Source organism: Puma concolor, chromosome E3 (assembly GCF_028749965.1).
Source record: "Puma concolor isolate L17-30 chromosome E3, mPumCon1.1.hap2, whole genome shotgun sequence".
NCBI classification, from domain to species: domain Eukaryota; kingdom Metazoa; phylum Chordata; class Mammalia; order Carnivora; family Felidae; genus Puma; species Puma concolor.
This window is the reverse complement of record NC_141682.1, coordinates 27,633,894-27,648,025: the sequence shown is the minus strand read 5'-3', so window position 1 is coordinate 27,648,025 and position 14,132 is coordinate 27,633,894. Positions and strand designations below refer to the sequence as shown.

At 41.4% G+C, this 14,132-nt stretch overlaps 1 protein-coding gene across 3 annotated transcripts in view; it reads right to left on the bottom strand.

Annotated features, from left to right (window-relative positions):
• Positions 1 to 1,752: 1,752 nt before the first annotated feature.
• Positions 1,753 to 14,132, bottom strand: part of TMC7 (transmembrane channel like 7) — a 54,625-nt gene continuing 42,245 nt past the window's right edge. Inside the window, exons 13-16 of one of the 3 annotated variants that reach the window (XM_086692950.1) lie at positions 12,530 to 12,660; positions 6,561 to 6,716; positions 2,935 to 3,013; positions 1,753 to 1,931 (exon numbers count right to left, since the gene is read on the bottom strand). In XM_086692950.1, the coding sequence (XP_086549076.1) occupies positions 1,851 to 1,931; positions 2,935 to 3,013; positions 6,561 to 6,716; positions 12,530 to 12,660 (447 nt within the window). In that variant the 3' untranslated portion in view covers positions 1,753 to 1,850. The remainder of the gene's footprint in view (positions 1,932 to 2,934; positions 3,014 to 6,560; positions 6,717 to 12,529; positions 12,661 to 14,132) is intronic. The other 2 variants (XM_086692952.1, XM_086692951.1) reach the window with 2 other exon arrangements.

The window sequence follows — 14,132 nt, the reverse complement described above, 5'->3', positions numbered from 1 at the left end:
TAACAGGGAAAGAAAATGGGAGTTTCCATCTCACACACTTACATATGTACACACACATGTGCGCGCGCACACACACACACACACACACACACACACACAAACTTGACTGTTCTCAGAAGCATGGTGAAAGCAAAAACATATAAATAAGTGCAGTAGGTAAAAATACCAACAATTAGAATTTTTTTCAAGTGAGGCTAGAGTGAACTTCTGGTTACTCAAAATTCTGTGATACTAGTTATTAGCCAGAAAAGCTCATTTGTCTCACAGGTACAAAAGTATCACATGTTAATGGTAACTTTGGGGAACAGCAAGAAAATGATCTGGCAAAGGGACAAATATATAGAAATGTGTAAACTATGGAAAGCATTCTTTGCTCCTCAGAGCAAGGGGTCCATCGTTTTGAGTAATGGCGGGTTGGGTGTGGGGATGGGAATACTCTTAGCAGAGCACGGCTTTCCAAAACAGGTACCCAGCTTTAAACTCCAGGTTACTCCCGAGGAAAGGTTTAGAGCCTGTGAAAGGAAGGAAAACAACAGAAGAAAGGCTCCGATGGTCTGTTACAAAACTCAGTACTTTAAAAAAGATTCTGAAGATAATTAAGACACAAACTGATTACGTGAAACCATAACTTAGGCTTACTAAAAGGTTCAGAGCTATCAATTCCATGTAAGTTTATGATGAGGTATTTATTGCATGTGGTTTTTGCTGTAACGGAAATCTTAAGCGGTACTCTGCCTATCATGTAAAATAAAACTTAAAATTTTAGGCACAAGGAAACAATAGCCCTGAACATATGGCATTGCAGATGCCAGCATTCAGTGTCCTCTGGGACACTTGCACAGGCTGGTCTGATGCTGCAACCCATGATCCTCAAACACTTATGCACATAAACCATGGCCCCCTGTGCTCCATGCACACACTCAACTGCCCTTTCCGGCCTGGCTCTGAAATGTGAAGTGTCCATGAGAAATGGGGACCTCAGTGCAGGAAGGAAAATGGCATTTGGAAGACTTGAAAGACAAGCTTTGCCTCTTAATTTTGATACCCAGGGCCCTCTGCTAAGTCTCAGAACTCAGGACCAGAAGGGAACTCAAGACCTATGGATACCCAGCACCTTAGAGACAGCTCCCCCCCAACCCCGAGCACCTCCCCACCCCCGAGTAATAAGGCGGCAGCAAAATACCCAGGAACTAAGACATCAAGGCCCCCAATCCACAGCATTCCCCTCCTCCCCAAACTTAACCTTATTCACACAGCAGGGATGGCTTTTCTCTCTCATATTACTACCAGGTAACTGGACTTATATAGCCACCCTCTCCATGTTTCCACCATCTGTTTCAAACATCTGAATTAAAGGATTTCTCTTCATGAAAAAAAAAAAAAAATCAGGTCTTGGAACCATTTAAAAAGGATTACTACTTCTTAAGGAACACTTCTCAGCCTAAAACTCCAGAACCTGGTTCAAAAGAACGAGCCCAGTCTCATGAACGGATGACTCCCACAATTAACTGTAAGAGACAACACAAATGCACTTTGAAAAATATAAAAGGGCTCTCCTCCTCAAATTTTGTTCTATCAGCCTAAACGGCTACGTAAGTTAGTTTTGTGGGGGAGTCACCAAGCTGCTGGTCTATAGGCAAACCAGGTTTGAACCTGGTCTTTCTAAGACACTAAAATGAGGGGCTGGGTTATATTAGGGGTGGGTTACAGCCACCGCAGCTGCATAATATGGAGCTACTTTCAGGAAAAGTCTCAACTCCAGAAAAATATATTTTAAAATCTCTGCTCCAAACCCAGGTGGACTCTGTAGGCTCAGCAGGTCAGCTTCTGAGCAACACGCAGTAGGATCCTCACTGCCAGTCTAGACGGTTCTTCATATCCCTCTGGGCTTCCGTTAGTTTCTGAATTAGATAACGCTTGTCACGACTTTCCTAAAGACAGAGATGGGTGCAAGAGCACATTCAATATTTTTGGATACATGTATCATCATTTCAACCTAATAAATTGCCTGTCAGACTCACAGTTAATGATCCTAACCCCCGGATGGTTGTAATGGCCTCCAAACTGGTCTGCCTCTGGCACTCTTGCCCCTCCATGGCCCCTTGTCGACAAAGTGGCCAACAGTCTTGTAAAAATGTACATCAGGAGGCGCCTGGGTGGCTCAGTTGGTAAAGCATCCGACTTCAGCTCAGGTCACGATCTTGCAGTTTGTGGGTTCAAGCCCTGCGTTAGGCTCTGTGCTGACAGCTCAGAGCCTGGAGCCTGCTTCGGATTCTGTCTCCCTCTCTCTCTGCCCTACCCCTGCTCATATTCTCTTTCTTTCTCTCTCAAAAATAAATAAACATTAAAAAGAAATGTACACCAGACTGCTACTGAACACATTTCACTGGTTTCCCATCACACTCAGAATTAAACTCAATCTTCTCAACAGAGCCTTCAGACTGTGCTGTAACCCCCGCTGATAAGCCACCGTCCTCCAGCCCCAGGGGTGCCCTCACTGTCCCCTCTGCCTGTTACTCTCATCCCCAAGACCTCCCACAGCATTCAAGTCTCAGCTCCAATGTCACCTCCTCAAAGTGGGCTTCAGGGGCCACCATCGACAGCAGTAGATGGCCACTCATCTTGTCTGTGTTCTCTTCATGGCAGTTACTGCTATTGAAATTTATCACTTTTTCTGTAACTATTTAGCAATCTTGTCTCCCTTTATCACCACCGTATCCCAGCACAGTGTGAAGAGCAGGGAGTGATCAATACACATGTTGAAAGACTGGATGAATGAAGCTGGGGAAGGCCCGGCCTGAATGCAGAGTTTAGGAAAGTGGTGGTGAGCGGGGCCACAGCATTCCACCCTCTCCCTGGGAAAAGTGCCACTTTCTGTTAGATGTCCTGGGTAAAGGTCCCCAGCCATGACCCTCTGGACCTGCTCTTCCTTACCAGGGACAGCTGCTCTCGGAGCTGGACCACCACCCGCTTGTGTGCTCCGGCAAGGGCGATGAAATAAAACATAATGAGGCTGCAACACAAGGTGGAGAGGTCAGTAGGGAGTTTGCACCATTTGAAGGCCACTAGAAAAACCACCTGATCCATTTTGCCCAGGACAGTTTTACTGTTGTTAGGAAAAGAAGGAAGGAAAAAAAGAGAGGGAGGGAGAAAGGAATGGAAGGAAGGAAGGAAGGAAGGAAGGAAGGAAGGAAGGAAGGAAGGAAGGAAGGAAGGAAGGAAGGAAGGAAAGGGAAGAAGAGAAAAGGAAAGGAAAAGGAAAAAGAAAAAGAAAGACAAAACTCATTCATCCTAAGCAGAGGGCAATCAGAAATGGCCCCAGAGGGGTTGTGAGTTGGCAGTGGTAGCAGAGACTGATTCATGCCTTGCTTTTTAAGCTAATATTAAAAGTTGTTGCTGTTCCCTTGGCACATAGAATATGATAGGGAGAGACAAGGAAATGGTCCAGAAAGTCAGCTCAGCATAGAATGCACTGGCTGTGGATAATCACTGTGGAACCCCCCTCGTCTCAGTTTCCTCATCTGTAAAATGGGGATAATATAGTAAACCCCAGGGACAACAAGCCTAGGATAATACATTTTTGAATAAAAGCAACTGGCAATTGGCTCCTATCTTCCATGTAGTCCCAGATCTCAAAGTGGGGTGATTGAAATGACTGTCTTTGGGGTGAGGAGCAAGTGGAGTGGAGAGCAAGCCCCCAGGAAAAGAGTAGGCAACTCATTCCATTCCATGAAGGGGAGGTGGTTTCCTGTCCAATCTCCCCAGATAGGGCTGAGGAAATGAGGGCCACTGGAAACACTGATATCAATGAAACTCTTCTAGAAGATACAATGGCCACAGGACAAGAATGGCCAGATCAGGTAACCGCCACCAGATGGCGTCAGCCAAATGACAGCTGGAGTAAATGCACAGGGCCAGGAGTCTCTGCATCCTGGGGTCCTCAGAATTCCAGGCTGGTTGTCTGCACAGCTCCCCCAAACCATGTTGTTAATCTCATCAAAGGTATCATGCCTTTAACAAATACATTTCTGAAGCTCACTTCTTGCATTGGGTGGGGCTTTACTGTAAGAATATCTCTATCATGGGGTAAATTGCGATGATTTCATTCATTACAGTTAATACATACCAGCTACAATCAATTCTAGTTATTTGTGGTAGTTCTATTCTATAAAGCTTCTAGGAACACCTGATTAGTGAATTCTGAACCAATGGCCCTAGGGGAAATACAAGGGGAGGTTCCTTGAGTCACTGGTCACAACATTTTTGTCAACTGATCAATACCTTGTTTTATGTTTCTTATTCATTGAGCAAATCAGCTATCAATACATAATCTTGCTTCTGTCTAAAGATAATTTAGTTACCATTATTGTTGATTCCTTAACTCTGAACTCAGTGTCAACAGTACCATAACCCATGCCTGAATGAAGCTTATGTAACATACAGATTTTCTTTGTAAGGCACATCTCAGCCTCTTTGCACTTAGGAACATGAGAAGCACTTCAGCACTACGCTTGGGACGGTTTTATACCGGGAAATTAGCCACCAAAAGCACAAAATGCAAGAAACATGGCACTAAATAGGTCACCAAAGACATTTGTAGTATGAAAGCGGAAAGAAGATGGCAGGCTTATTGCCTTGTTTGACCTCAGCTGGTTACATGCATGCTATGGTCTGAATGTGTGCCCGCAAAATCCGTACGCTGAAATCCTAATCCCAAGGTGATGGCATGAGAAGGTGGGGCCTCCGGGAGGTGATTAGGTCCCTCACAAATGGCATTAGTGCCCTGATAAAAGGGACCCTAGAGAGCTAGCTCAGCCCTTCTGCTATGTGAGGACACCAGAAGTCTGTAAGCCAGAAGAGGGCTCTCCCCTAATCATGCTGATCTTGGACTCCCAGTCTTCAGAACTGTAAGAAATAAATTTCTGTTGTTATAAGCCACATAGTCTATGATATTTTGTTATAGCAGACCAAACAGACTAAGACAATGCCCTTTGGGTGACTCAAATTTTTTGCTACTCTGTGCAAGTCCACAAATGACCATGAAACTGATGGTTTGAAACTGATTTTGGGGGTTGTAAAATATTTTAGCAAGTAGGCATATTCACAATACAGAAAAAAAACACCCTGAAATCTATGAATAACGAAGACAGACTGTAAGACTCTAATTAGAACAATGGCCACCACACAGTAAGCCCTCAATGTACATTTGTGATTAGAATTACTTTAACACGCAAAATCAATCACTATGCAGCAATGACTCTTGTCACCCTGACATATAACACCTGTCATTTACTGAGCCTTTACTAAGGGTCAGGTCCTCTGCTGGCGTTTTACATTTAAAAATGCATTTTAGGGGTGCCTGGGTGGCTCAGTCAGTTAAGCGTCCGACTTCGGCTCAGGTCATGATCTTGTGGTCACGAGTTTGATCCCCACGTAGGGCTCTGTGCTGACAGCTCAGAGCCTGGAGCCTGCTTTGGATTCTGTGTCTCCCTCTCTCTCTCTGCCCCTCCCCCACACATGCTCTCTCTCGTTCTCTTGCTCTGTCTCTCAAAAATAAATAAACATTAAAAAATTTTAAAAAATAAAATAAAAATAAAATAAAAATGCATTTTACATTAAAAAAAATTTTTTTAATGTTTATTTTTGAGAGAGAGAGAGAGAGGGAGGGAGGGAGGGAGGGAGGGAGGCACAGAGAGTGGGAGATACAGAATCCGAAGCAGGCTCCGGGCTCTGAGCTGTCAGCACAGAGCCCGATGACACGGGCCTCAAACTCACGAACTGTGAGATCACAACCTGAGCTGAAGTCGGACACTTAACCGACTGAGCCACCCAGGCGCACCAGCATTTTACATCATTAACCACATTTCCTTCATGTCACAACCCTATAAGGTATGTGCCATTCTTATCCCCATTTTCCAGGTGAGGAAATGGAGGCGCAGAAAGGACACAGACTACTTAGAAGCAGTAGAGCCAGGGTTCAAGTGCATGTGTCTAACCTGGTGCTCTTCTCTCTGCCCAGTAATGATTTATTTTATCAAAGAGCCAGTGATTTTGTGAATAATCAGTAATATTAATCGACAAAGTTCATTGGATTTATGTCAGGCATTGGGCTCAGGGCTTCACCTGCAGGATCTTAATGAACCCGCTCAACGACGCTCTTAAAGAATCACTATTATTGGGGCGCCTGGGTGGCGCAGTCGGTTAAGCGTCCAACTTCAGCCGGGTCACGATCTCGCGGTCTGTGAGTTCGAGCCCCGCATCAGGCTCTGGGCTGATGGCTCAGAGCCTGGAGCCTGTTTCCGATTCTGTGTCTCCCTCTCTCTCTGCCCCTCCCCCGTTCATGCTCTGTCTCTCTCTGTCCCAAAAATAAATAAACGTTGAAAAAAAAAATTTAAAAAAAAAATCACTATTATTATGCCCATTTTAGAGATGGGAAAGTGAGGCTCACAGAGGTTTAGTGACTTATCAAGCGTAACAGGTGGGCTTCCATTTCCCAGTGGAGAGGAGTCCACGTGTCTCAATGGAGAATCCTCGCAAGGGTCTAAGCAGTTCTTACTCACCAGATGATCATGAAGAAAGGCACTGCAAAGGCTTCCGAGGTGACGCCATGGACCAGGGACTGCAGTGAGCTGGGAAAGGTGCTCACTGTCTTGGGGACCACCTCCCAGGTGGTGTTGAAGTTGGTGAACGGCCCACAAGCTTTTGAGGAAGGGACGCTGCCGGGACACAGACCAAGGGGCTCAGGGTGAGGCATGCGGCACAGGCTGAGTGCCACTCCTCCACCCGGCCACAGGCTTTGTCATCCAGTGACCTGTGAGGAACAGCCCGATCTTATGGGCCTTCTGGTATATTCTGGTCAAAAATGCTGACCCTGAAATTCCATCTAATCTGTAGACTGACTTCCAGTGTACAGGAAATGTAGCACAGAAGAGCAAGTTAAATGACACTGTAAGACAGCAATCAAATAGATCCAGAAGGTGGTAGTGATTTTGTGCACCAATCTCTCAGTTTGGAGGGGAGGAAACAGTTGTGGACTCTTCAAAGAATTAAAGATTAAAGGAGAGTAAGGAGACATGGCAATTAAAGCAATGGGTAAAACTCGAAAGATCCTCATGTTATTTTATTAAAAAAATTTTTTTTAACTTTATTTTAAAGAGAGAGTGTATGAGTTGGGGAGAGGAGCAGAGGGGGAGAGAGAGAGATAGAAAGAGAGAGAGAATTCCAAGCAAGCTCCATGCTCAGTGTGGAGCCCCACATGGAGCTTGATCTCATGACCTGAGCTGAAATCAAGAGCTGGACATGCAACCAACTGAGCCACCCAGGCGCCCCAGATAGATAGATCCTCATTTTTAAAAAAGGCTATAGAGGCACGTGGGTGGCTTAGTCGGTTGGGCGTCTGACGTCGGCTCAGGTCATGATCTTACAGTTCATGGGTTCAAGTCCCACATCAGGCTCTGTGCTGACAGCTCAGAGCCTGGCGCCTGCTTGGGATTCTGTGTCTCCCTCTCTCTCTGCCCCTCCCCCACTCATGCTTGCTCTCTCTCTGTCTCTCTCAAAAATAAATGCACACAGTGCTCGCTTAGGCAGCACATATACAAAAATAAATACACACAAAAATTTTTTTAAATATAAAAATAAGGCTCTAAAAGACTATTGGGGACAATTGGAGAAATTTGAAAATGGCAAGAATAAGACAGTATTCATTTTCTGAGATGTGATGTTATTGCAGATGCATGAGGAGGAGAATATACCCTTATTTTTAGGAGCTGCACAATCAAGTATTTAGCTCATATCTTCTGTGCACACCCAGATCTCAAAATGGGGGTGGCTGAGGTTATTATTTACATATGTCATGGTGCCTATAACAATTTCAAATAGGTCACCACACCCATAAAAAGCATAGGCATAGAGAGAGATAAAACAAATGTAGCAAAATGTTAACAACTGGGACATCCAGTTGATAGGTATGTGAACCTCTATTACTGCTATTTTTTTTTAACTTTTCTACACATTTAAATTTTTCAAAATAAAAAACTAAATAAAAACTAAATAAAATTCAATGCAAAAAATCTGTAATTAAGGCCTAAAAGAATTAAGTTCTGTGTATGAGCTTTTCCACTGTAGCCCTATTTTTATGGATAAAAAAAACATTCTTGGAAGCAACCTAACTATTGTTTAAGGCAATGGATGAACAATTTATGATCCATTCATAAAAGAGAACACTAAAAGAAACCACTGAAAGAGACATTGAGATGTAAAATGACTGGCTCCCATACAGAAAATAGTTGGGAAACAGGATTGGAAAATTAATTTTTTCCATCATATATTCTTATGTTATTTAAATTCTGTGGGATGTAAACATATTTATTACATATTTTGTAGAACTTTATATTTTATATATTTTATATTATATATTATATATATTTATTTATTATATTAAAAAATCAAAGCTAAAAAACATTTTAAAGGAATGAGAGAGTTCTGTATGTGCTGGCATGGAAAAGGGCACATCATAAAATTAACCGAAAAAAATAAGCCACCATCCACTCTCACCGCTGTTGTCTAACATAGTGTCGGAAGTTCTAGCATCAGCAATCAGACAACAAAAGGAAATCAAAGGCATCAAAATTGGCAAAGATGAAGTCAAGCTTTCACTTTTTGCAGATGATATGATATTATACATGGAAAACCCGACAGACTCCACCAAAAGTCTGCTAGAACTGACACATGAATTCAGCAAAGTCGCAGGATACAAAATCAATGTACAGAAATCAGTTGCATTCTTATACGCTAATAATGAAGCAACAGGAAGACAAATAAAGAAACGGACCCATTCACAATTGCACCAAGAATCATAAAATACCTAGGAATAAACCTAACCAAAGATATAAAAGATCTGTATGCTGAAAACTATAGAAAGCTTATGAAGGAAATTGAAGATATAAAGAAATAGAAAAACATTCCGTGCTCATGGATTGGAAGAATAAATATTTTTAAAATGTCAATACTACCCAAAGCTATCTACACATTCAATGCAACCCCAATCAAAATTGCACCAGCAATCTTCTCGAAGCTAGAACAAACAATCCTCAAATTTGTATGGAACCACAAAAGACCCCCAATAGCCAAAGTAATTTTGAAGAAGACCGAAGCGGGAGGCATCACAATCCCAGATTTTAGCCTCTACTATAAAGCTGTAATCATCAAAACAGCATGGTACTGGCACAAAAACAGACACATAGACCAATGGAATAGAATAGAAACCCCAGAATTAGACCCACAAAAGTATGGCCAACTAACCTTTGACAAAGCAGGAAAGGATATCCAATGGAAAAAAAGACAGTCTCTTCAACAAATGGTGCTGGTAGAACTGGACAGCAACATGCAGAAGGATGAAACTAGACCACCTCCTTACACCATTCACAAAAATAAACTCAAAATAGATAAAGGACTTGAATGTGAGACAGGAAACCATCAAAACCTTAGAGGAGAAAGCAGGGAAAAACCTCTCTGACCTCAGCTGCAGCAATTTCTTACTTGACACATCCCCAAAGGCAAGGGAATTAAAAGCAAAAATGAACTACTGGGACCTCATGAAGATAAAAATCTTCTTCACTGCAAAGGAAACAACCAACAAAACTAAAAGGCAACTGACGGAATGGGAAAAGATGTTTGCAATGACATATCGGACAAAGGGCTAGTATCCAAAATCTATAAAGAACTCACCAAACTCCACACCCGAAAAACAAATAATCCAGTGAAGAAATGGGCAGAAAACATGAATAGACACTTCCCTAAAGAAGACATCCGGATGGCCAACAGGCACATGAAAAGATGCTCAACGTCACTCCTCATCAGGGAAATACAAATCAAAACCACACTCAGATATCACCTCACGCCAGTCAGAGTGGCCAAAATGAACAAATCAGGAGACTATAGATGCTGGAGAGGATGTGGAGAAACGGGAACCCTCTTGCACTGGTGGTGGGAATGCAAACAGGTGCAGCTGCTCTGGAAAGCAGTGTGGAGGTTCCTCAAAAAATTAAAAATAGATCCACCCTATGATCCAGCAATAACACTGCTGGGAATTTACCCAAGGGATACAGGAGTGCTGATGCAGAGGGCACTTGTACCCCAATGTTTATAGCAGCACTTTCAACAATAGCCAAATTATGGAAAGAGCCTAAATGTCCATCAATTGATGAATGGATAAAGAAATTGTGGTTTATATACACAATGGAATACTATGTGGCAATGAGAAAGAATAAAATATGGCATTTTGTAGCAACGTGGATGGAATTGGAGAGTGTTATGCTAAGTGAAATAAGTCATACAGAGAAAGACAGATACCATATGTTTTCACTCGTATGTGGATCCTGACAAACTTAACAGAAGACCATGGGGGAGGGGAAGAAAAAAAAAAAAAAAAGAGGTTAGAGAGGGAGGGAGCCAAACCATAAGAGACTCTTAAAAACTGAGAACAGGGGCGCCTGGGTGGCGCAGTCGGTTAAGCGTCCGACTTCAGCCAGGTCACGATCTCGCGGTCCGTGAGTTCGAGCCCCGCGTCGGGCTCTGGGCTGATGGCTCAGAGCCTGGAGCCTGTTTCCCATTCTGTGTCTCCCTCTCTCTCTGCCCCTCCCCCGTTCATGCTCTGTCTCTCTCTATCCCAAAAATAAATAAACGTTGAAAAAAAAAATTTAAAAAAAAAAAAAAAAACTGAGAACAAACTGAGGGTTGATGTGGGGGTGGGAGGGAAGGGAGGATGGGCTATGGGTATTGAGGAGGGTACCTGTTGGGATGAGCACTGGGTGTTGTATAGAAACCAATTTGACAATAAATTTCATATTAAAAAAAAATAAATAAGTAAAAATAAATAAAATAAAATAAAAAAGGAAAAAAAAATAAATAAAAATAAATAGTGTGCATTATGACTTTCTGGAAGTAATAATTATATTAATATTTATTAATACATTAAACAATTAAATTTTAATATTTTAATACTTTTAAATTAATTTTAAAATTTAAAATCATTAAAAAACTTTAATGATTTTAAATTAAAAATATTTTGTTAATTTTTTTTTAACGTTTATTTATTTTTGAGACACAGTATGTGAGCAGGGGAGGGGCAGAGAGAGAGGGAGACACAGAATCCGAACGAAGCAGGCTCCAGGCTCTGAGCTGTCACCACAGAGCCCGATGCGGGGCTGGAACCCACGAACCGTGAGATCATGACCCGACCTGAAGTCGGATGCTCAACCAACTGAGCCACCCAGGCGCCCCTAAATTAAAAATATTTTTTAAAATAAATGGTGTTCATATGAATTTTGGGTTGAAATAAATACATTTATTAATATATCAAATAATTAATATTTTAATAATTTTAAATTAATTTAACTTTAATTAATTTTTAATGTTAATGATTTTAAATTAAAAATATTTTAAAAAATAAATAGTGTTCATATGAATTTCTGGAAGTAATATATTTATATTAATATACTGAATAATTAATATATTAAATATTAATATTAAAATATTCGTAGTGGTTACCTTGGTGGAGTGCAACTAAGGGAGGATAATGGGAAATTTGTTTCTCTTTCATTTACACCCTTGTGTACAGTTTTTTTATACATAACATCTATTACTATAATAAAAAACAATAAAGATATACAGTCAAATTGGTTAAAAAATAAAATCTGAGAGACAGAAAAGTTCAAGGATTTTAACTGAAAGATGAAGAAATGGAATTCCATGAGAATATAAGTCAGAGAGACTGGTAAACTATAGCCCTAGTGTCAAATGTGGCCCACCATCTGTTTTTTATAAGTAAAGTTTTATTGGAATAAGTCATGCCCATTAGTTTGTATACTGTCTACAGCTGTTTTCGTGATGCCACAGGAGGGTTGAACAGTTGCTACCAACACCATATGGCCACAAAGCCTAAATATTTAGGATTCCTCTTTACAGAAAATGTTTGTTGGCCTTTGGTATAAATGGTTATACTCTTAAGGAGTAGGGTCACTGGGGTCTGAACACTCAACTTCTGATCCCTAGTCTTAAGCATTTCTGCTCCTACCAAATTCTACACTAGACTCAACATTCCTTGTGCCATGTCTGAATCGTCTCCATACTCCCAGCACCGAGCCCAGTGCCTGTCACAATGAAGATACTCCAAATTCTTCTATAATGAAGATGTATTATTTTTGTAATCAGAAACAAAGAAATAATCCAAAAGGATACCAGCAGAGAGGTCCTAGGAAAAGGGAGTGGGGGAGGGCAGACCCAACCAGTACTCTAAAACACTGGCAACACAGCCAGCCAAAGTTCTGGAAGTGGACCAAGACATTCCAGCATCCAGAGAGAGATTCCAAAACAACGATGGGCCTGGCTAAACCAGGAGTGACTTACTGACTTCTGCAGGTGGAACGCCATGAATTTGGAAAACCAATAAAGAACACAACGGGCCCTTTAATATAAAAGAGGAACATGTCAAGAAGCAAGGAAATGTTCTCGAAAACAAAATCATATTTACCGTGCCATGCTGATCGTCAGAGGTATTATTGCCAAACACAGCCCTATCAGCAACACCAACAGGAAGAAGAAATTAGAATTGGATGCTCTGAACTGCCTTGGGGAGGGCCGGCAGGTGTAAAGAAGACTTATCTAAGGGGAGAGAAAGAAAGAGAAAAAAGTAAGAGCATAGCTTCCTTGAAGGTAAATGAGCACATTCATGCATCCCAGTGGAATGTAAACTGATGCCACTTTTCTAGAGGGTAGTCAGCAATACAGATGAAAATGAAACATGTTTAATCCAGACCCCAACGCTGGGAAACTCATCTTGATGAGAAAATAGAATAAATGGGCCAAAGTTCACGTATATGGATGTTTACTGCTATAGTTACTGATATCAGGGAGTAACTGGAAGCAATGAAAGAGCTATCGACAGGGGTCACTTAAAGGTTAAAGTGCATCCACACAATGGAATACCCTGAGCCGGTAGAAAGGATATGGGCTTTGCGTCCTGCCCTGACAGTACTATGAAATGAAAGGGCAGATTTCAGAACTCTGTGCTGTATGATCTCATTTAAGTTTTTAAAAAAACTTTACAGGACTTTATGCGTTAAATGGATCCATGAGAACATACAATTCATTACATGAATTTTTTATAAGCATTTATTTCTCCTGTATATTAAAAACAAATATTTCCATCAGGGCCAAAAAGACTTGTGGAAATATCAAGTGGAAAGGGGGTGAAAGGTATAGCAATAGGCATAAGATTTCCCCTTAATATTTTTAAAAAATACATTACCAGGAGGGAGCAGCAAGCTGTTCTGACTTCAGCAGAAGCCAGAAAATCATCTGAGCCAGACGGCAAAGAGTACTAGGGACCCCCGGTGTCCTGTTTGGGGGTGGCTAGCTGGTCAGGCCTGTAGTGTCAGAACTCAGCCATGCGCCCCTGACCTATTCTGTTACTCCCACATATCTTTACTGGGCTACACACCAGGAAAGCACTGGGTAACCAATATTTTCTGGAAAGGGAACAAGTTCCTGTATGTTTTCTCACATCCACCTCTCCTTCGGTTACTTCAACCAATTGAAGTTTCCAAATGAAAGCATCAGAACATTCTTCAACGGCCAAAACATCTGGGTAGGCTCAATTCAAGGCTCTGCTTACCTAAGGATTAAATAGCTTAGGTCTTGAGTGAAGTAAACCTGGAGTCACTTATAAGCTATGTGACCTCGGACCAGTTACTTAACCTCTCTGAACTTCAGCTTCCTGATTTATAAAATATGATTAACGTCAGTACCTACTTCAAAAGATGTGTATAAGCATTATATGATAGCCTATGGAAAGTGTTCAGCGGGGCAGGGGAGTACATGGTATTCTTATCATTATGATTACTGTCATTATGAATATTAATATTATAATTATTATTTCCATTTCTGAATCCTCAGGGCTTGGCATAATAGGTAATTAATAAGTGTGGGGCTTATTAGTAGATGGCACCTCTGGAAGAAGGGATGAAAGTTACTGTATACATATCTGCATTGTTTAAATGTTTGATATTGAGCATCTATTGCTTCTGTAATAATAATGATAATAATAATAACAATAATAATAATAACAACAATAA